Genomic DNA, 23,462 nt, shown 5'->3' on the forward strand with positions numbered 1-23,462 from the left:
GCCATCCTGCCCAAGAGCATATGCTGCTGAAAATCACATGAGATAGCTCCTTTTAATCCATCTTTTACAGGGGAAATTCAATTTAACAGTCATTTTGAATAGCATAAACCCCTGACTCTTGGCATCTTCATTTTAAATGAAAGCACCAGATTCTCTTTCTGTCAAAACACAGGATCTCTCCATAGGAAGAATTCTCCTCTTCCCATACTGGTGTGGTAATAACCATGTAGTAAGTGGTACACCTTAATAAATCAGGTCCTCAAGAGACTGGACTGTCTGTGTTTCATCAGCAGAGGTCTGTGATTATTTGAACCATATGTACCTTCTAAAACTCAAGTTTTATAAATCAATTATTTCACTTGCTAACACTATTAAGATATTATACATAATGTAAAACATCTTCTGTGAGTAGAATTTTAAAAAGACTTTACTTTTTGTACTTACTTCCTTAGAGGTATATTGGATGAAGTGCATAAAGTTCACAAAGAATATTTAATGTATGCTTGTGTTTTCCATAGGTTGGAATAATTGCACAACAAAAAATTCCAGTTTATATTTCTGCTATTTTTTTCTATTAAGACATAGAAATGTGTTTTAATAGGAAAACACATTTCTGAACCTTTCTATCATACAGTCTACCATTTAAAAAGAAATTTATAATATTGATGAAGATATTATTATCCATAACTTTATCATATATTATCACCTCGTAAAATGCTTCACTAAAAAAGGATCATTAGGATTTGAAGTCACTAGGAAATTTTAGGCAGCCACATTATGCAGGTCACTGAGACCTGGGAGTTCATAATAGCCACAGTGTTATACCATTTTGCATAAGCAATTGTTTGATATTTTCTGTCACAACCACATTTCTCAACTGTGTTGTCAGACAGCATTTTGGGGATGCATGTACCTTTTCCAATAAAAATCCCACTGGTAAGCTAAACAAGTGTTTTTATAATAGAGTATAATGGTATAATGAGTATGTCAATTTACCATAGCAAATTTGTTTGAATGAGTGCCAAAATTTGCTATCTAATACTGAAATGAATTAAAAAAAATCTTTGCCATTCTGCAAGCAATATCCCTCTAACAGGAAATAGATACCGAAAAAATATAGTAAGCTTAATTTAAAATATTTTAAATTGTTACTATTGTTGAAAATTAAATACCATCATCAAAAGCATAATGAATGGTAGGCATCATTTATATAGTAGTTTGACACTGAAATTATGAAAATTTCTTCTCATTCTGAGTGATTCTCTGTCTGCTGTTTCTCAGGTTCAGATAAAATGTAGAAGGAAAACTATTTTCCCTATACTGCTCCACATCTATTTAATCTATACTGGTGTGATTACCTAGGTCAAAATTAATGAACTTAATCGGGAAAAATGGCAGATGAGCTCTGAATTAGGCCTACTATGAGAAACCATCCAATCTTACTGCTGTAAAAAACAACTGTAAAGTCCAAAAATTGGTAGGGTCAAATGTGTTAACGTCAGAAAACAAATGTAACTTCAACATACATGACTGTTTAGCAGGTTCTGTAACTGCTTTCATTTGACTTAGCAAGAGGTTTTCTTCTAAAAAAAATCTGTAAATCACCCATCATTTCTAGGTAGACAAAATTAAAACCCAAACCATCAAGTTTCTATTACAATAAATTTAATTTCTTTTCAAGCCTTAGTAACATTAAATTGAACATCAGATATTTTTTATTGGACCGGCATGTAAATCTAGAAATGTATCTTAAAATTGGTGCAAACCCAGCTTGTATGAAGATGGTGTGTGATTTCCCTTAAAATGATGTACACCATAGAAATTTCCAGCAAGAACTAAAAATATTATAAAATACTGTGTAAGTATACGTTTTTACTGTTATGTAATATACATAACAGTATATACTATATTATATATATATAAATAAATAAATTAAAAAAAAATATGTATAAATATAGCATATACTATACTATATTATTCATATACTATAAACCCTGGTCTTTTTGTAATGGTTCTATTTCTGTTATTAAGTGACTAAGGCCAAACCAGCTACAGTGCTGCTAGCTGAATATGTTATTTTGCTACCAGGGAAGAAAAAAACAAGTATTTGCCAGATGTGACATAATATATGTATATCACAGTATGTATGTGGCATATAATAGTTTGAAATGGAAATGTCAAGGATTAGGATTTGAGCTGTCATGGTTAGCTGTGTTAAGAGCTTCCAAGCTACACAGAATATTTTCTGTCATTATCTGAGTAGAATGAGAAGAAACAAAAATATTTCCTATGATTTATTATATGTTCCAGTTTAAGGTTTTTCCTATATTCTTAGGATGAAAAAAACCCAGAAGAGTGTTTTGTCTTGCATACAGATTGAAACTATTCTTGTCTCCCCTAACTGTACCTTTTAATTTCAGAAACTTTTGCCTCTGTAATTTCGACAGACTGACAGGCAAAGATTTTGTTTGAAGTTTTGACTATAATTTAAACTTCATCACTAAATCCAGAACATTTAGAGGAAGAGAACCAAATAAGCACAATTATTCATGGGCTTTGCTGCACCAGCTCCCTTCATGAAGCCAATTACATCCCCCAAATAAAGCTCAACAGCCAAACTCACCTGCTGTTAAGAGCAGAGGTTGAATCATATGAAAGTAGTTATGGAATAATGGGTTTTTGCTTATTGTTACTGGAGTTTGCTTTCTGTCTCCTTCTCTGCCAAGTTTCTGAGGCATCTGCCTGGCAGCCACACAGATAAAACCTCAAGCAGTGAAAGCTCATACTTCAGTCTCCCTCACAGACTTTTAATCCTATCTCCTGCTGATTCATCTTCTCCCAGTAAAACACTAAAGTTATCTCAAGAAAAGCATTTAAAAATTACGGTGGTGTCTTTCAGCATTAGTACTATCCTGGATTTTTTAGTTTGTTTACTATTTTCAATTAATTCTGCTATTATGGTTCTTAGCCCAGATTTTGCTAGCGATTCTCCTGCAGGAGGATTTACTTTGGCCAGCTCTGGCCAGTTAACACTGTTCCCTTTCCTACTTCCCAACCAGTTCAGCTCCTTGCTGTTTGACCTGAGTTAATGCAACTTTCCATTACCTGACAATCCCTATCGTGATTCTATAATTACTTTACAGGGTTATATTTGACTGAGGAATGTAAACATAGAAAAGTAAAAATTGTCAATCTCATATTCAGCAGAATTGGGGGATTTAGGTGAATTTTATTCTCTATTTTTTTCGCCTGGGAAGAAATCTTCTGCTTCCTATTAGTTTTATATAAAATATTGCCAGTTAGAGGTCTTAACCCTGTCCAAAAAGATTCAGCCACTTGTAAGTTTATATTTTTGTCCTTGTGATGGATGAGTCTTTAGAGTACCCTCAAAAAATATTTGCCATAAAGTACCAGTGTTTTATAACAGAAGATACATATATTACCTGGTCTTACAATTGACCTGTAGTTCATAAACTGTGTCACAGATATTTCAGGCTCTCCTCTATGCCTCTTTTTATTTTTTCTCATTTTTGTTTCTGTCTCTTTCTTGCCACTTGTAAGCAGATTTTGTTATCACTTGTCAGCAATATAGCAAAAAGCTAAATTAATTAAAATTACATAAGGTTGACAAAGTTCTTGTAAAACTTGTTCCACTGCAGTATCTGTATTTAGGACTATGCCAATAATTTGAAGCATAAGATGTCATTCAGGTGCTCACATTACCTAGGCTTTATATCAGTGGCCTTTCACATTATTGATGGGGACAGAAGGCAACCCCAGCCATTAACTCTTCCTGTAGAGCAGCACTGAGACATCCACCTTATGTGGGCTCATTTGTCAGTGCCCTGCATCTGGAAAACATCTTTGCTGGAAGAATGATCTGCAGCATGAACTAGTGTGGGAGGTGAGACTATATTTCTGAAGAATTTAAAAGGGGAGCTAAAGATTTTTATGAGGGCAAAAAAGGGCAAAGGCAATAGACATGTGCAGTTGTGATGATGTAATGCTATGAAGAGCAGAGCAGAGCAACAGCAGATTTGTCACTCCCTGAGAAAAATAAAAAAAGGTTAAAAATTTGCAATGGTATTTGTCTGTATTGAAGGTCCAAAATTATATAGTACTCAAAATATGCTTAAATTCTGAGAATGTGTTATAAATGAAATGGCACTATAATCTGGTTGCTGTGGGGCACCATTGAGATGTTTTTGCATTTAATTTTCCAGGGATATTTAAGTTATCAATAATTTTTATTTTAAAAACATTTTAACAAAAATAGAGTGACAATTTTTTTTTCTAATTGAAGAAATGACTGCTCTAAAATAATCTTAGAAGTTAGAACTATAAAATAACTCATTAAAATATCCAAGAAATTGCCTATTAGGAATATAATTAACATTGTTAGACCAGTGTGTAATAGAATCCATTTTGTCAAACAGGATACAGTATGAATACATTCACCAAAGTAGATCTGCTATAAGGGATGGTGTGGTAAGCAAGATCAGTCTGAACATTTGCCAGCAAGCTCTGTCAGACAGATAGCAAACCATCAGGTTTGTTCTCAGCTTTTAAAACAGAAAGAAATAAGATTTGTTCTCTTATGAAACGTAATTCAGCAGTGCAGACTTGCTTTAAAGCTTTCAGAGGTAAAGTGAAGTGCCATATAGGAGTATGTAAATATTGAAGCAGTCTTTCCTTTGTTGAGTAAAATGCTGTTTGTACTGCAACAGGGTGAGTTTAGTTATGGTCTTGAGAGTTTAGATTAAAATTGTAAAGCACTATAGCACAAAAGATAACATTTTCTCAAATTTATGGATCAGTACTCCAGAAGATTTGTTTTTACCAAAAAATAGGAAAGGCCTTTTCTCTTTTTTTCTATGTGCTGAATACTAGCAATATATTCACCCTGAATACTTCATCCTCTGTGTTTCTGTCTTTTTGCTTCTTAATGCAAGATCTTTACAGAAGAAGTAGCTTTTTTTGGTGGTTTGTTTGTTTCTATTTTGGTTTTGGGTTTTTGTTTTTGGGGATTTTTGTCACTGAAACCTATAGAAACTCAGTAAAAGGCAGGGTTCTGCTCAGCTGAAACCCTTAGTCACTCCCACGTGAGGGAGAAGCCAAGGATTTCTAACCCATGGGCTGGAACATTTTGCATCATTTATTAAATATTAAATATTTATATATTTTGTTGCACAGCTTCAACAGGAAATGGAGAAAGCATCCATCCTTCCCTACCAATCTGGTAGCTAATAACTTGTAATCAGACCTCGTTACAAAAGTAGAAAAACCTTCATTTTAATCCATTTAGAAAATGAAATTGACTTCATGTCTGCTATTCCTCAGGTGACTGATTTAGCCCTTAGAATATTTTTAAAATTTTAGATAGCACTATATTTTCTCTGGCCAGATTGTTGAAGAAAATTGTGCTTACACCATGTAAGTGTGCTAGATGTGCCCAGATAAATCTGGACATTAAATCCTAATATTATGTAAAGGAACAATGTCTTTCTAGGTTATCATCAAGTTTAGACATTGTCTAGAAATTGATTTTTTAATTAATGGCTATCAGCATGATCAGGAGTGTAACTGTGGACACCTCAAGGAATCTGTTTTTTCAAGGTGACTTTAAGCTTCTTCAAAGTAACTGAAAGTAGATTTTGAGGAAATTTGCTCAAAACTTTGAATCCAAGTGCCTCACCCCAAGTTGTGTTGTGATTTCAATGACTGAGTGCAACTCAGCGCTGCAAAGTGCGGCTGTCTGTGTGTCCAGCTCTGGGGTCCACCACATAAGGATCTGGACCTCTTTGGAGCAAGTCCAGAGGAGGCCACGAAGATGATCAGAGCACCAGAGTACCTCTAGTATAAAGACAGGCTGAGAGAGCTGGGACTGTTCAGCCCGGAGAAGAGAAAAATTTAGGAAGAACTTATAGCAGCCTTCAGTATCTAAAGGGACTAAAGAGAGCTGCAGTGAAACTTTTCACAACTTTTCACTTTTCCATGATCTAATGAGGGGTAATGGCTCTAAACTGTAAGAGCTTAGGTGTTACTGGGCTTGCATGGGTGTTTCAGGGTGAGAGATAGATGAGAATCTTGACTTCATGATCAGAAGGCTGGATTTATTAATTTATGATATATGTTACGTTATGACTATGCTAATAGGAATAGAGAGAAAAGTTCAGAAGTTGCTAAGATAAGAATAGAAAAAGGAGTGAATCATAAAGAAGCTCTCTCTGATCTGTCCCAGAGAGAGCTCGGTCTTTGATTGGCCCTTAATTGTAAACATGGAACATGGGCCAGTCACAGGTGCACCTGTTGCATTCCACAGTAGCAGATAACCATTGTTTACATTCACTTTCTGGGGCCTCAGCCTTCCAGAAGAGGGAAAAATCCTAAAGAAAGGATTTTTCACAAAAGATGTCTGTGACACTTAGGTTGAGATTAGATGTTAGAAATCTTTTACTGTGAAGGTGTTGGGGCACTGGCACAGGTTGTCCGGAGAAGATGTGGGTGCCCCCTCCCTGGAAGTGTTCAAGGCCAAGTTGGACAGGACTTGGAGCAACCTGGTCTTGGAGAAACTATGGCAGGAGGGTTGGAACCAGATGATCTTTAAGGTCCCTTCCAACCCAAACCATTCTGTGATTCTAAGAGCTAACAATGCATTTGTGTGAGCATGAAAGCTGTGCTATGTGTGGAGGCAGCAGCGCATCCAGAAGCCGTACACCTTCTTTACTACATTGAAGCCAACCAGCTTTCCTGAAGGGGCATAGCACAAAAACCTGTGTCATTTACAACAAACCACAGCATGATGAGATTCACTTGCCTAGAAATGGCAAGCTTCAAGTGCTGTTTTAGGCTCCCAGATATACAATTCATCCTCTAGGCATTCAGGATGTGCTGCATTATCCTAATATCTCATGTATCCAATAACACATGGAAATTCTACCACCTGTCAAAGGATCTACATAATATTGCTACATTTGTGATTCAATAAAAAATCACTCACCAAACCCAACTTGTTGGGTTCTAGCCCTTTCAGATGGCAGGTTCATTCTTATTCCTTTCTCTATCCCCACAGCAACCCCGTGTCTGTGTAGCTTGCTGGACCTAGCCTTAGAAACATCTCTTTTTGCAAGTCCTGTCTTGAAAGATATTTAATATTCTCAACTTCCATTTAAGACAATAGGATTTGCAGGTGTGCTTTGTGGGACTGAGTCTTATATGAACAGTTATCAGTTTATGTGATCGGGTAGAGAATTGTTCATCATTATGAGAACACATGAGTCATATCTCTGATCTATGTAAAGAAATACTGTCTCATTTATGAACAATTTGCCTTCAGGATAACATGAAAATAAATCAGGGGAAGCTACCACAATAACCCTTTGTTGCTTGTATATAACTAGAATTAAAATGCAAATCTTTTCACTCCAAGACTGATTAAAAAATAAAATATACTGAATGATTTATATTCTTGCAAATAAAAACTGGCTTTATTTAGGACCAAAAATATATTTCTAGCTCTGCTTTCATTTAATTTCTAATCTGTTCAGAAACAAGAGATGTTCTTCCAAAACAGCAATCTGCTCATTTGCTTGGCAAGAGCAAGCTTTGAAAGTACCATTTCCACATTGCTGTGCAGCTGTGTGCTGAGCGTGTCACTGTCAAAAAATGTGTATCTATCCATTGGTTAGTATGCAATGCTTAGACAAAAAAGTCTCTTGTTCTCTTCATCATGATGTTCCTCACTGTGACTTAGTTTTCCATTTTCATTAAGTGAGGCCAGTCACACACAGGTACAACTATTTAATAGATTCTGTTTGAAAATCACTAGAGAAAGACATCATATGAGAGGCTGAATTTTTAGTACACTCCTTTGATGTAAATTTCATCATCTAAGGAAACAACTTTCAGAAACTAGTTACTTTTACCCTCTGTGACCTGAACTCAGCCTACCTAGTAAATGGAGTAAAACATATTTATCCTATTACTGAAATCGTGCACACAATATACTTAATAATTTAAAAAAAATAGAAATGTTGTCAATTTGTTGGATTATATTGATACCCTTTCGAGCATTAAATTTCTTGCTTACAGAACATCAGCTGTGTCTTCTATGTTGCTGTTAAGATGAAGCATGGACAAATGAACATAACTGCTGGTGTGGCATGTGAGCAGGAGCCTCCAAATTGGATGGGGGCTCATTTTTCTTCTCTAGCTCAGAGACAATTCCACTTCTTACAATATCAACTTCAGTACCACAAGCAAACAAATGAAAAAAATATGCTTATGGAAAGCTGAGAGGATAAGCATATTTGATTAGTTTTACCAAAAGTGATTTCTTCAAAATAAAACAATTTGCCGCAGTACAGACATAAGAACATAGTTGCTTTCCCCCAGTCCAAGCTCTGTTGTTTTGGAGGGAGTCTGAGGGTACTCTCTCAAATGACTCCTTTTGAGGCTTCTCGAAAACAAAATTATTTTCAGCCTTTCTTACCTGTTGCTAGCCAGATTCTGCTGTGCACCACAGTGCAGAGATCCCCATGTTTTGCCTCTTTCTTGCTTTCTGAGGCCTGAATTCAAGTTTCTGCAACATTACCCAGAATGAATTTCCTTTTCTCAGTGGAACTGGCTTTAGCCTAGTTGATGTACAGCTAAACCTCAGATTCCCATATCAGGTCAGTGCATTTCCTGACAAAATCAGTGCTGGAAAATTATTCATATGCATTTCACAGATTTCATACTGTTTTCACTGAATTTAGAGGCAATACACTCAGTGAACTAAGTGAAGACAGCGCTAAGCTTAAAACCCGCAATGCCATCCTCCTAAAAATACAAACCCAGGTAAAAATAGTGTATACATTGAAAACCTGGAGTTTGACATAACTGAAAGACAAAGACAGAATTTCCAGTATGGTTTTTTTTTTCAATTTCCATTAATTCATTCAGTTTTTGTCCATTTGCAGTTATTGTTCTAAGAAGTACTATTGTATTTCCAGGGAATGCCTCAACAAAGGCAGGAATGATGAATCTGACTCCATATTCTCAGAAGGCTAATTTATTACTTTATAATATTATATTATATTGAAGAGTACTATACTATACTAAAGAATACAGAAAGGATACTTAGTAAATGCTAAAAAGATAATGAAAACTTGTGACTCTCTCCAGAGGCTCAACACAGCTTGGCCCTGATTGGCCATTGAGTCAAAACAACTCACAGCAGAATCCAATGAAACAATACCTGTGGGTAAACAATCTCCAAACACATTCCACATGTGAGCACAACACAGGAGAAGCAAAGGAGATAAGAATTGTTTTCCTTTTCTCTGAGGCTTCTCAGCTTCCCAGGAGAAAAATCCTGGGTGAAGGGATTTTTTTCAGAGAATGTGAATTCCACAAAGTACATTTTCCTTTTCAGAAAATGTATAGGAGAAAACTAATTTTCATCTCTCCCTATCTCATATTTTAGGCATAAAGATTATGACGGAAAAACTCAGAGACAAGCCTCCTGTATAACCGGCTTAGTTTAAAAATTGTTCCAGGGTGTTTCGTGTCTCTTTCTTACTCAAAGATTATACGTTTAGCATTTTAATGTCCCACAACTTCTCGCCCAGTTCCCTAGCAGGACATGAAAATGAAGCCATGAAAGCTAAGCTGTTTGGTATTTATCACAAGCACTCTGATTGTGTTTCAGAGCTCTGGGATTTAAACAGGACGTCAGTCTTTCGTAGCCCGTTTGGATATCTTGGACTTCACGTAATGCTGCTGGATGAGTACCAAGAGCGACTGTTCGTGGGAGGAAGAGACCTCTTGTATTCCCTCAGCTTGGATCGAATCAGCGACAACTACCGAGAGGTGGAGTAAAAAGCCATATATGTACATTTATAGTATATATTTATATATATTAGTCACTTCATGTCGCAACACGTAGCACAGGATATTAGAACTTGCATGCTGAGGTAATGTAGTTTTGTAGGTGTTTTGTGCATGAACTCTAAGGCCATATTTATATTTAAGAAAAATGCACTAATTACATTTTTTTCTGTCCCCTCTTCACCCATAAGGCTCACTCTGTATGAAAATACTGGGAGTCATATTACTATTTTTCACTGAATTTCAGCATGGTTACAGATGTATAGAGCACCTCGCATTTGTAGACATCTGATTTATCTTGACTACATTATTGAGGAATAATATCTCCCTTGTATTTCTGGGGAGTTTCAGAAGATAAAATTTGAAGGAAAAAAATAGCATAAATAAAAAATAACGTAATATTTTTACATTTTATATTTTTAGCATATAGCATACTATATGCTAAAAAATAGCTTATAGTAAACTATAAAAAGTTTTAAATAGTAGCATAAACCTTGAAAGTTTTTTGGGTTTTATTAACCTTTAGAAACTGGATTTTGCATTGCTTTGAGCCAGTGGTGCTATTATGTAATGACTGAAAGTGGCATTTGAAGGCTACTCAGTGGTCTGTGGGAGAAAGGTGGGTTAAGTCATAATCCTGGCAGAGAGCTCAGAACATTGTGGAAACCACAAGTGATTGGCAAACTAACAACTGAAGTGGAGAGGCTGGAGGCTGAGCTGATGTGAGCCTTGGATTACTTACTCACTTCTGCCCTTGGAAAGTAGAGTGGCAAGGGAAGCTGGCAGGAGCATTGTTCAACCATTTGGAATGCAGATAAATGATCTCTTGAAATATTTCAGTGTTTTCCTTATCTACTTTTTTAAATCTTCCCAATGTGTTTTGATGTATTTTCATTTACTTGCAATAAAAAGTGAGTAAAATAAAATAAAGTCTTGGAGGAAATATTTTTGATTTCTATACTGCACTGACCAGTGATGTTTCAAAATCTTTTTTTTCTTGGCCTCTTGCTTAAAGTGAATATCACTATTCTTATGTCAACACTCTGACCAAATTTACCGTAAGTGTCTTTACTTATCTCCAAGCATAATTAGCATGTTCCACTACTGTTAAGGGATATGAATCTATTCAGGGAAGCTCTTTGAGAATTTATCTACATTAAAAAAAAATCGCCCAGAATTTAATTCCTCAGGGGGCCGAGTTACATACTGAGCTTTGTTCCTCAACAGTGAGATATAAGCTAATTCCTTTTCACTTTGATACAAATTATTAATATCCTGTGACAAGATATTAGAGCTCGCAGATATAAAAACATTTAGAACAGCATTTTTTTTTCTATAAAACAAGCTTTTTGTCTCCACTCTCTTCTTCCCTCTTTGGCAGTAGATCTGTGAGGAGTGATAGGATAGAGCACTTCATGCTTCTGTCCAACCACCATCATCCCATTTGGACACACTCAAAGCTCATTGCTCCCCTTCTTGTTTTTAGGTGGAATATCAGTCATTTACTCTGAAACCATGTTCTCTGTCTGGAGACCTGTGTAGAGTATGGCAAAGTGATGAAAACTCTTCTTGCCTTTTTTTATGCTAAAGATGAGAAACTGAAATAAATGAAGCTTTGTCTGGCACCTTTAGAAACATGATCTCACTGAGACCTATCTGCCTTGAGTACAAATGGCATGAGCTGTTTCACTCAGAGTAGATCTCATGCATGGATAGTAAAGGAAAGTATGATCATTTTACAACTTTATCAGCAAAAGTGTGGAATGAGACATTTCTGTTATAGGAATCCTTAACTGCTGAGATACATTGGAGAAAGTTCCTGGAGTTGAGAGAGTGGTTGATTAATTATTGCCAAAGTTCTTAATTAATTGATGTTTAACGTGTCTTGCTTAGTTTTTGACCTTTTCTTTTAGACTGAAGAGTTTAGCTTAATTGATCTAAACTGGAAGTTGTAATCCACTGAAAGTATATGAGTGCAGGCAAGTTCCTGGATTTCATTCTCTCTCTAACCAGGATGACTCACTATCTGCAAAATAAAGGTTTCATGAAGTTTGGGGGAGATTTGTATTAATCTTCATCTTCTATGACCCAGAAAACAGTTTATGTATTTTAAATCATAGTCATTCCTTTCTCAACAATTTAGAATATGAATATGCTTTCTAAAAACTAAACTGAAATCTATTCCCAACTAGAGATTTATGCCTTTTGCTGTAAAATGACCAAAGAATTCAGTTCTAGCCAGCATATTAGAAGTTATCCCAAAGAAAAACAACTAAATGCTGAGTGGACATAAAATGTTTTTGCATTGAGACCTGTTTACTGCCAAAGTAATCCAACATTTCCAAAAAACTTAACTTGTGATACATGTGAGGTATGTCTCCTATAAATCTGTGTTTAATAGACTACATGTTTTTCTTCCAGTTCAATTTCTTCAGCTTTCAAACACACTGCAACACTCTGAAGGGTAGATTATAGCTTTTCATGCAACTTAATGGCTGTTTATATAAATGTCTACCAAATTATTTTAAATACATTTTATCCTTACCAATTTTTCATATACACTAAAAAAATCGTAAAAAAAAACTGGGGAAAAAGGCCTTCCGGAAAAAATACTACTACTGTCATTCTTGCATTGGTGAGGGAATCCAGACATTTTGGTTGAGCTCTCAACTGTAGCAAAAACTTTCCATGTCACCTGGGAAAAGGAAAGACCCTCACTTCTCTATTTGTCTAATAATGTTTATTTTTCCTACTTTGCTCTTCATATCTCTCATTTAATACATACAGAGTGTATTATATTCTTGCTTAGAGTATGTAACACATAATGCTTTATGGTTTTGAACATTACTTAGATGTCTTGTTTCTGTGTGAAGAGTGCCCTTACACTAAGAATGAGGGAGAATATGAAATGTGAGTATCAATGGTTACAGAGAATTAGAGCCATATAAGAACTCAAAACCTTGGATAAAGACAAAGCTTTGTAGGCACAATTCACTTAACCTTTGTTTTCCCTAAGAGCTCATTCCCTTTGACACCATCTTTTGGAATAAATCCTTACTCATATTTGAGATTTGGTCCAAAGCCTTCAAGCCTGTAGTGATCTAAAAGATCCAGAACTTTCTTTGGTGTCTGGTGCCAAATTTGTTTTTGAAAACATTGCAGTTTATTGTAATTGGTGCCAGAGAGGATCTCTGTTAACAGCAATCTTGAGCCAGTGCCAGTAGCTCATCACCACTGGTCAAACAGCTCCTAAAGAAGGGGAACCTTTGTTCCTCCTTTGATCTCATGCTGGAGTGAAAATAAACTGCTCTTCCTATTTGCCCACAAATTCCTTACAGATAGTTTCTACTTCAAGAGCCTTAGGAAGATCTGAGTCTGAACAGAAACCTTCCCACTTCTCTAAGTGGGCTTATGCAGGCAGAATTAAATTGTGCTGTTTCTCACCTAGTGTGAGATGGCTCCAGAGTCGGTTTTATATCTCTGCTATATTAAATTATAAAGACCTCATCATATATCTTGCCTCTAGTGAAGCTCTTCTTCACTCCAGAGCTGGCTGAACACCAGTCTGCAAGAGCAGGGCTTGCTTGGGTCTTTTTTAAATACCATGTAGGAATGTGCACTAATGTAAACTGAAATAAGAGGCACACAATTTAGTGCGTATTATCCGTAGGAATAACCTTCCAAGAGGTTATTTGTTGATAAATATATACAATATTCAGTCATCAGCAGATATTTTTAAAGAAATTATGTTTCAGCCAAGCGCAAGTTAGCTGTTAATTAAGCTCTATTTATTGACTTAAACTGGGGACAGGCTGGTTGAATTGCTTAATTGCCCTGTCACACATTAGAGTTCAGACTAGAACACACAGTGGTCTGTTTAGGCCTGAAGTGCTATAAAGCTCATATAATTTCTTTAAATTACTTTTCAGTATAGATACCATCGTGTTTTTTAAGGCTACTGGCTGAATGGAGAGGATGTTTTCAGACACTAATTAGCATTCCAGCTCCAATTAAAGTTTCGCCCATATCTGTACTTACTTACAACTCAATTATTTTCCCATGATGAATATATTTTAAAATATCTTTTCCCTACAGTGTTTTACCCTTTAAAGAGTTAAAATTACATCATCGAGGTCAAGGATGAGAATACTGTGGTACAATAGGAGAAAACATCACTCAGCAAGCAAATTTAAAATTTAATTCACAGTAATCTAAAATTGTGAAAATTTTTGAAAAATTATGTTAAAACAAATAGTTATGTCAAGACTGCAGCTAGTGGGATGTATGCCAGTGTGATGCTAGTACAGTCTACATACCCAGGCAGATTTCCCAAAATAATTATTGATAGCTCGCCAAATGATTGCAATCCCAGGAGAAAGCCAATTGAAAATTAAGGCTGGTAATTGTCACACCTCTTAAACATAAACATCAAGAAAAGTAATACATGGCAGGTTAAAGACTATTATTGCAGCTGATTAATATCTGGATTTTCATGCAGTGCAAACTCATCCTATGTTATGCTAATTTTAAATTTGATATGAGAGCAAAATCTGACATGCAGAGATTTTTTAGTCTTGATTCTAAAATACTCTTGAAGAGATTAAAATCTTAATACTTACTTATGTTAAACTCAAGAGCCTTGCAAGAGTTATGAGTTTTAAAAATAGTTTCTGGATAGAAAAACTTCTCCAGGAGACATATATCTATTACTAGAGTTATCATTCAGGCCCACTTCAGGCAATGAACATGGACTTGCCTTAGAAGTCAGTAATTTTGTGAGGGCCACAAAAATGGTCAGAGGGCTGGAACATCTCTCCTATAAAGACAGGCTGAGGGAATTGGGGTTCAGCTGAAGAAGAGAAAGCTCTAGGGAAAACTCATGCTGGAGTTTCGGTTTGTAAAGGGGCCTTACAGGAAAGACAGAGAATTTTCTCAAGGACTGTAGTGACAGGGCAAGAGACAGAGGTTTTCAAATAAAAGACTGTAGATTTAGATTAGATACTAGGAAGAACTTCTTCATTATGAACATGATGAGACCCTGGAAAAAATTGCCACAGAGAAGTTGTGAATGCTCCATCCCAGGAACTGTTCAAGGTCAGGCTGGATGGGGCCTTGAGCAACAGTGAAAGAAATCCCTGACAATATTAGGTGGTTACACTAGTTGGCTTTAAGGGTCCCTTCCAACCCAAACCATTCTCCAGCTCCATGGTTTATTCTTTTTTCAGTGGCAAGGACCAAATTTATGTAGCTCCACTGCAGCTGCTTTTTGGCATTCCAGACAAAGCAGGAGCATTAGGTTACCTCTTTGGCTTTTTTCTCTTAAATCTGTATATGTATTTAATTCAGTAGATCTTAAGTGGAAAATGTACATCAAAGTATTTTCAACAGCACTGGGACTAAGTCTCCAAATGCAAAAATAATCACCTACACACAGTGTATTTAATATCAGGTTACAGAGTCAAGTGTTTTATTCCCTCTGTGGTTTCTCTGTTCCTAACAGCCACCTACACCTGGTGTGGGCAAAAGCTCTCATTTTAGCCTGCTAGATAGAACTTGTCTTTGGGAAGTGAGAGCTGTGTTTTTATACTTTTAGCCTCAAGAGATCTTAGAGATCTCATAACTTCTAGGTTTTTTGGGTTAAGGACAGGCTTGACCCAAGCTTCATTCAGTTCCTGACCAATGACTAGAATAAATGACTGTGGACCCTGAGTTTTGCAATGAATGAACCAGGAATGGTCTGATCAGGATGACTGGATGAGTGCCTTCATGGGAGTTCAGCAGAGTTTAGATAGCTTTCCAGACTATACAGCAGCAATGTAGAGACTTGATGAGAGTAATTTTTCATCACTCATAGATGACTACAAGACCATCTGACTGAAAACAGATGTTCTGATCAACTTGGATTTAGATGGTGTGAGACCTAAACTCTGCCAGGGCACTGCTGACTGACTCAGTTTGCCACTGGCCAGGACCCCCAGGTCCCTTTCTGCTGCTGCTCTTGTCTCTCATCCCCTGATCCATGCTCAGCACTGGGGTTGCACTGTCCCAGGTGCACAATACCCTTGTTAAACTTGGTATATTTGGTGATTGCCCAGCCCTCTGATTTGTCCTGGTCTCTGCAGTGCCTTGGCCCTGAGAGTCAACAGCTCTTCCCATTTGAGTATAATGCAAATTTATTTAGTATTTCTTTGATTTCCACATCCATCTCATTAAGGAAGATATTAGGGGAAGTGGGTCTTTTACTTTCAAGCCCCAGGAATCTAGGATAAATAATTTATCCCCACTTGTCTGCTATTAAGTTTTCTAATAATCTATCATTTTCTCAGATTAGAATTACCTCAAGAAAACTTAAGACAGTTCAATTACCAAAAAAAAATAAAATAAGGGGGGAAGAAAAAAGCTTAGCAGAAGAATTTCATTTAAAAATATTTTCCAGACAGAAAAAAAAAAAATTGTGATTGGATTAATGACAAAAATGTCTTAATGATGACATCAGTTTTTGGATATTTACTTGGTTTCAGCCAAGACTGATATCACTGATGTGAACATGTTTTTGTTTTCACTTTTAAATGTTGTAAGAAATTAAGTAATCATTCCAGTGTGATCAGTCATTGTTTAATGTTGTTTTCATCCAAACAAATCAGGCATCTGGGATGAAACCTAAATGTTTTACAGTAGATAGCTGAAGAAAAACTCACTTGTGTAATTTGGCTTCACTTCTGGTAACTGACTGTGAAGAGCCAATCCTATTCCCATAAGGTTAATTGCTGACCCTTATTAACTTCACCGTAAGCCATTTTCTTTCCTAAGCGTCACTTCAAGCAGGAAATCAGTAGTTCAAGATTAATAACTATGTTGAAACTCACTGACAGTTTAGCATAGATTTTTCTACTGAATTTGTACAAAATGTTCCATACATTAACTTCCTTTAAATTCTGTTGGCTGCTAATAAATTTGCTGTGCTGCCCTAATCAAGACATTTGTGTTCCAACAGAGAGAGACTGAAGGTCCTTTCCCTCAGGGGAAGCAAGGCTCAGGGGGAACTCATCACAGTATTCCAGTGCTTAAATATTTTAAGAGGCATCTCAAAGAGGAATTAAGCTCTCCCTTCTCAAGGAGCCAGGCACGTGGTGGAGTTTCTGTCATCATTTAAAGATGTCTGGGACACAGTGATAGATAATCTCAGTTGGGCTCTCATTCCCACCAAAAGCTGGACCAGATGATCTTTTTAGGCACCTTCCAACCTGGGCTATTCTATGATTCTGTACTTCTGATCTGAGAATCTTTCACATGAGAAATAATGGAAAAGCTGGATTTCCATGATCAGACTGACAGTTAATTTCTTTTTTTTCCTCAGATCCATTGGCCTAGTACACCTCTGCAGGCAGAAGAATGCATAATTAAAGGAAGAGATGCTGTAAGTATCACTAATTACAGATAAAATATACTTTAATTATACCTGTGGCTGGTCCAAAACAAGAATTCAGGCATCCCTAACTTAAGAGAGATTAAAGCACAGATATAAAGTGAAGTGTTGCAGGTTAAAAACATGTAACTACTGTGAACACATTAAATTATTAGTTTAATTGCTCTTCAAACCAATTCGTAAACAGGCAATGAACACTTTTCATTGCCTGAACTTTCTTCTAATTCTTATTCTGGTGCTATCAAAGAAGGTACCTTAATAATTTTCCTTTTCCATTACTATGTTCTTTTCTTTTCATACACACAGATTATCTTCTCTATTTTCACATTCCAGTTTATATTTAAAATTCATGTTCACTAGAATACATTCAAAAAAGCAGTTAGTAATAATTATAAAATACACTGTAATTTATATTTTCCTATAGGTTTCTTGTTCTATTAATAAAAATACTGTTTTAATGAACCTCTGACCTGTTCTGTTCTTGTGATTCAATGCCCTCACTGTAATCATTTCCTGGGAAAAGACTTGAAAGCTCACTGACACACAGCAGCTGGCATCACTGGCACCACAGGATGAAAGTTCTTCTGGAGGGGAGCTCTCTAATTTTGCAGTGCTCCAAGCTCATTATCTGCACCTCATAAACACACAGAGAGGGCACCTAATAAATCCCACAGCTGAGAGAGCTCACACTGAACCAAGGGATGTGAAAATTATGATAGTTTTACAGCAACAGGGACAGGAATGTAGGACATGGAAAGGCACATACAAGGTTTGCCCAGAAACACAGCAAATAGCAGCCTCAATGATAACCACCATAAAATCCCAGTAAATTAGGAAGCTATAAATATTTCTTCTGAAGTAAAAGCTTGAGAACTGTCCACATTAAGGCACTGGAGCCAGATTTGAAAGTAGTAGTAGAAGTAGTAGTAGTAGTAGTAGTAGTAGTAGTAGTAGTAGTAATAATAATAATAATAATAATAATAATAATAATAGTAATACTCCAACAATCACCTGGTCTAGAACTGATCCTTTTTGAACTTACGAGTTCATTCTACATTTTCAGGTTACTTTTATATCCTTGATAATTTCAGGTGGCTTTGGTTGAAAATGGTGGTTTTCCTTCAATGGCTGAACTTTATTGTCATATTAAATGAATCCCAAACCTAAATAATTTGGCTTTTATTTGATACTACCTCTAAGCATTGGCTTTTATGAGTTAAAGCTCTACCATGGTTCTTCCACCACTACATATTTTCTGATACACTGACAATATCTGTTTTGTTAAAAAATGCAGAAATAGGTACTGTTGTTTCAAAACAAAGATAGCTCCCTCAGACTTATGTTTCCTTAAAACTCAAAACCTTTTTGCAATCCAGTCTGTTGTTATAATTCCTCAGATTTGCATTCTATGAATGTGATAATTTAAAGAGCTTCATGTGTTTCCCACATTTCTCTGCAACATGAAGCTTTGGAATAACTACTGCTTTTACAGAAAAAACCCAGAACTTTTAAATAATCACAAGATTCTAGAAGTAGAGCCTTTAAGAAAAATACATTAAAATTTTAAAATTTTGTAATATTGTAATACCAAACAATATTTTGATCCTCACACGAGACCATTATGTATGGACTATGTGAATGAGTTACACTAATTAATATCAAGAAACCTTATTAATTTCATCAGCATGCTCAGTATTCAGTAAGATAAATTACTCAACCTGAAAGTAATCTAAATTAGAATAAAAAAAACTGTCCTACTATTTTTCTTTTCACCCTTATTTTTTGTAGCCATAAACCAATATTGACTTAATAATATAATGTCTTAAATTCAACCCTTTGTCAATTTTAATTTTTAATGCTATTTTTCACACTACAAAGTCTAGGAAAAAATTTCTGTATTTCAAACTTTTTTGCTTATTTCCATGCTGTTTCTATTTTTTATTTTCCTTTGCAAAAGATCTGTTATCCAAGGCTAATTATTAAGTAGAACTGATAATACTGTAATAAGCTTCTCAGCACTGAAACACTTCACATGTACTTTGCTGCCTCTTTCTCTAAAATAGAACTGGCCACTTTTACAAGCTTATATAACCTTAAAAAGTTGTCTGTTCTTGTTGTAGCAGTAAAAAGGCAAGTACTGTATTCATAAACATTTCCAGAGCTTGTAACAGACTTAATAGGACAATTTAAAAAGGCTTTTCTTAACAGCACGTGCATACTGTTAAAAAGGCCATGCTTTCCTGATTTGAGTGAAGGCAAAGGAAAAAAATCCTTCAGCTGTCATCCTGTGTGCCAGGAATCACACCTGCTAGCCTGCAGTGTGAGAGTTTTCAATTACTCTGAATTACTTTATCAGAATTGGAAATCATTCAGACATAAATCATATTCTGTAGAGATGCCTCACTCCTCCACACTGAGAAGTTTCAGATTAATAAAGTTCCACAGATCTATTAATTTATCTGTGGAGCATCATAAAGACAACCCTAGTATTTAATTAATTGATATAGTATAAAGAAGTCTTATTTCAATGTTCCCTTGGATGATGCATCTCTTCCCTGCTCTGTGTAAAGTACATTATTAGTAGGGTTATCAGCAATGATTTTTGGCCTGACACTTCCCAGAACAGCACCTTTTGTCATCTGTTTATAAACTACCAAGTCTGGCCATTTTGAATTAGTGGTTTTCTATGTTTGGTATTTCCACATTCTAGGGGTTTTTTTTGCAGATTTTTTTTCAGGCATTCCTTCAAAGGCACATAAGAGAAAAAAAAAGAAAAAAAAAAGTGCAGATTTTTCCCATTAAAAAAAAAAATCCCTAAAATGATTTTGGTATAAATATCAAGAGTTGAAAGTGTATATGGATAAAAAAGGAAACCATGGAGTAAAGAACCGACCACCACTGAGAGCAAACAAAGGGATTAAGTCAGGAAGGAGGAGAGGGAGAATCAGGAACAGCATCAGCGCCCAGTAAAGCATCTATTCAAAAACTTCATGGCATCATAAAAAACCTATGAAATAGCATTTTGCTACCACAAGTCAGCAAACATTTGGGAAATGAACATAAAAAGTGGACACTTCTGTTTTTGATTGCTGATCCATACAAAGAGGATCACATGCTGCTCATTTAACCCCATTCTTCTCTCAATTCGTCTGACTTTGTTTTTTATTTCCCAAAAAAAAAAGAAAAGGAACAAATTGGTTACAAATCAAGACATTCCAAAAGTAAGATATTAAAAGGTTGGTTTGCACTTTGTATATGCATAATATTTATTACACAACAGGTTATGTCTTGTGTAGGGTACTTACTTCTATGAATTAGCATGATATATCCTGAGGATGAACAATTAAGGAGAATGAAGTAGAGGGAGAGATTTCTTTCCTTTTTTATTTGCTGGAGCAAATGGAAGACTTACACGTAATGATTTAAGGGATTTGAAGAAAGAAGAAAGATGGTTTCTTAGTTTTGAACCTAATGTGGATTTGCAAGTGTTGAATTCTCCCCATGATTTCCCTGAAGACCCTTCCTTTTTGATATTAAGTTCTTGCAGTTGTTAATAAGATCCAGAATTGTTCTCACACAAATACAGCAGTCCAAAAATGAGAGTAGTTATCAGTGAAACACTGGAAATTTTCAAAAAAGGAAATTCCCTCACTCTCTTTTGTATGTTCATTTCAGGATTGTATCAATTGCCTTTTGGACATGTCTGGCCTACTTCACTGGCTATTGAAAAACCCAGAGAGAATTCCATAAATTACATGTCTAAATGCCAGGACAAAGTTAGCTGGAATTAATTCCATTTTAAATGTCTTAAACTTGATGTGACTCTTAAAGCTCAGGGTTCTAAGTTGCAGAAATGCTGAGCAATGAATTGAAATGAAAAGTAATTTTGCTCCACTAATAGAAACCATTGCAAAACACCAAAAAAAAATTCTAAAACCAAATCCCAGGAATCCCAAGAGTCCCAAAATCAAGGGATACTTTTATCTCACTGTCTCCATTTCTAGTTAGCACAGGAATAATGACCCTACATCTCAAAGGAATGTTTGAAAATGTTTTAATTGTAATATTTATGAAGCTGCAAATACACTAATGAGTCCCAAAGTATTGCCCTGGGGGAAATGAATATTTCTTTTTCAAAGGGGTTTAAACAGTGGAAACAAACAAAGTATGTGCCTATACAATATAAAAATATTGATTAACAATAATAATACAATAAATTAATGGTGCAATTAAAATTTATATTTGTATAGTGATAAAGTATTTAACTCTAGAGAGAAGCTGTTTGCTGACCATTCACATCTGATGCTCTGAATCTTATGTTTGTGTCTTATGTATCCAATAGTACGTAGTAAAGATCTATTCAGATTTTCAGATATCTCCATGACTAAAGAAGCACAAAAGTGTTTTTATAATTTAGTAACTCCTAACTGGTTAAGCATCTTCAATAAGACATGATCAACCAGTGCTCTAAACTTGCTTTTTTAATGTAAAAATATCCACCCATGAAACTTATGGAGCAGAGTTAGTAATATGAAATGAAATAGAATAGAAAGATTCAATATTAGAACATCACCTATGGGCACATATGATACAAAAAAAAAATAATTTAAAAGATAACATTTCCCTGTGTTTATTTTTTACATCAATTAGGATGAATGTGCCAATTACATCCGTGTCCTTCACCGATACAACAGGACCCATCTTCTGGCTTGTGGAACAGGAGCTTTTGATCCACACTGTACGTTTATAAGAGCTGGACATCCTTCAGAGGTAAGAAATTTGGTTTATAGTACTGGTTCTTTCAGTCTAGATTCCAGCAAAGCCTCTGTGGTTTAAAATAAATATTTAAGTTCAGTTGTTCACCTTTCTCATCTGATAGATATTTTCCCTGATGAAATGTAATGCTGGACTATAATTTAGTTTATGATCAGAGGAACTCACTAATATTTGAAAGTATATACTGGAGAATTATGCAAAGAATCCAGAGACTTTTTCATCTTAGGTTTTTTGGTGTGTTTTTCACTAGATAAGCTGATAAAGTAATTCTTAAGAAAAAAATATTAAAATTTTGAGGGAGTCATAGCTAAATCTGTTGGGGTTTACTTTTTTGTTGTTGTTTTCTTGTTTATTTTTAAAAAATACATCATATATCAAAATATGTGTTAGTTTGATGGGAGATTGATTTTTTTAATGAATCTTTGGTAAATTCTTCTTCTTCATACTGGTCTTGTTCAGCAAGTGCATGTAAGCTCCTTAATGATCCTTACAGCTGAGTCACAGTACTGCAGAGATCAAAGAAGAACATATCATCAATATTTTGAATATATTTCTTATGCAAAAATAAAAATTGCCTGGACATCTCACGCACTGGGATCCTTTCTGTCTCAGCTATATTAAACACGTTTAAAGACTCAGCGGAAGTACCAACCTCTCATTTTAAATTAGCATGTAAAACTCCTTGGGCATCAGATCTAGGCTGCTGAAGGCACGTGTGGTGACAGCTTTGGCAACTGAACCAGGGAAATGCACTTTGTGAGGTGGGGTTTAATAGATGGAGATGATCCATAACCCAAAGATAAGACTGCTTTTAAGTGGCAGGTGTCAGGAAGGGTTGCTGGTCAATGGTTTTGTTTGGTTGGTTCACATGATGTCTCCTGGTGGAGCTGAGCCCTTGTCATGGAGCTACAGCACCATCCAAGGGAGTTCTTGCTTTCCCTTATGGCCAGGAACTCTTGGTTTAAATAAATGTTAATTTCATATATAAATTTTTTTGAAGTGTACTCATAGAAATCAAGGGATTTACTTCAGGCAAATGTTTTTGATTAATCTTTTCTGAGTAATAATGCATCCTTTTGACAAAACAAATGAAAAAATCAGCAGAATCAATCTCCAAGGATCCAATCCGTGCTGTGCACCTCCAACTGCTGTCAAAATGAGAAGAATCTCAGAAGTTTGGACTCCAGCACAGCACTTAGATTCAGAGTTGTATGAATTGCAGAAACACACTGTCTCTAATATTAAGGAAGGACCTCGATAATAAGCAATGTTTAAATAAGGAGGATGTGTGTGTTCTTTGCTCCTCTCACAAACCTCCTGTCAGGCGTCCCAGTAAAGTCTGTAAGGAAGCAGTGATTCTATGTGTAGGAACACTATTTTAGAAAGCATA

General features: G+C 35.7%; 1 protein-coding gene across 1 annotated transcript in view; it reads left to right on the top strand.

Moving 5' to 3' along the window:
* The window catches only part of SEMA3E (semaphorin 3E), a 126,760-nt gene that overhangs the window by 56,942 nt on the left and 46,356 nt on the right, over positions 1 to 23,462 (top strand). The window contains exons 2-4 of the mRNA XM_058022912.1: positions 9,692 to 9,852; positions 17,228 to 17,287; positions 21,947 to 22,066. Coding sequence (XP_057878895.1) covers positions 9,692 to 9,852; positions 17,228 to 17,287; positions 21,947 to 22,066 — 341 coding nt within the window. The remainder of the gene's footprint in view (positions 1 to 9,691; positions 9,853 to 17,227; positions 17,288 to 21,946; positions 22,067 to 23,462) is intronic.

Source organism: Melospiza georgiana, chromosome 4 (assembly GCF_028018845.1).
Source record: "Melospiza georgiana isolate bMelGeo1 chromosome 4, bMelGeo1.pri, whole genome shotgun sequence".
NCBI lineage: Eukaryota > Metazoa > Chordata > Aves > Passeriformes > Passerellidae > Melospiza > Melospiza georgiana.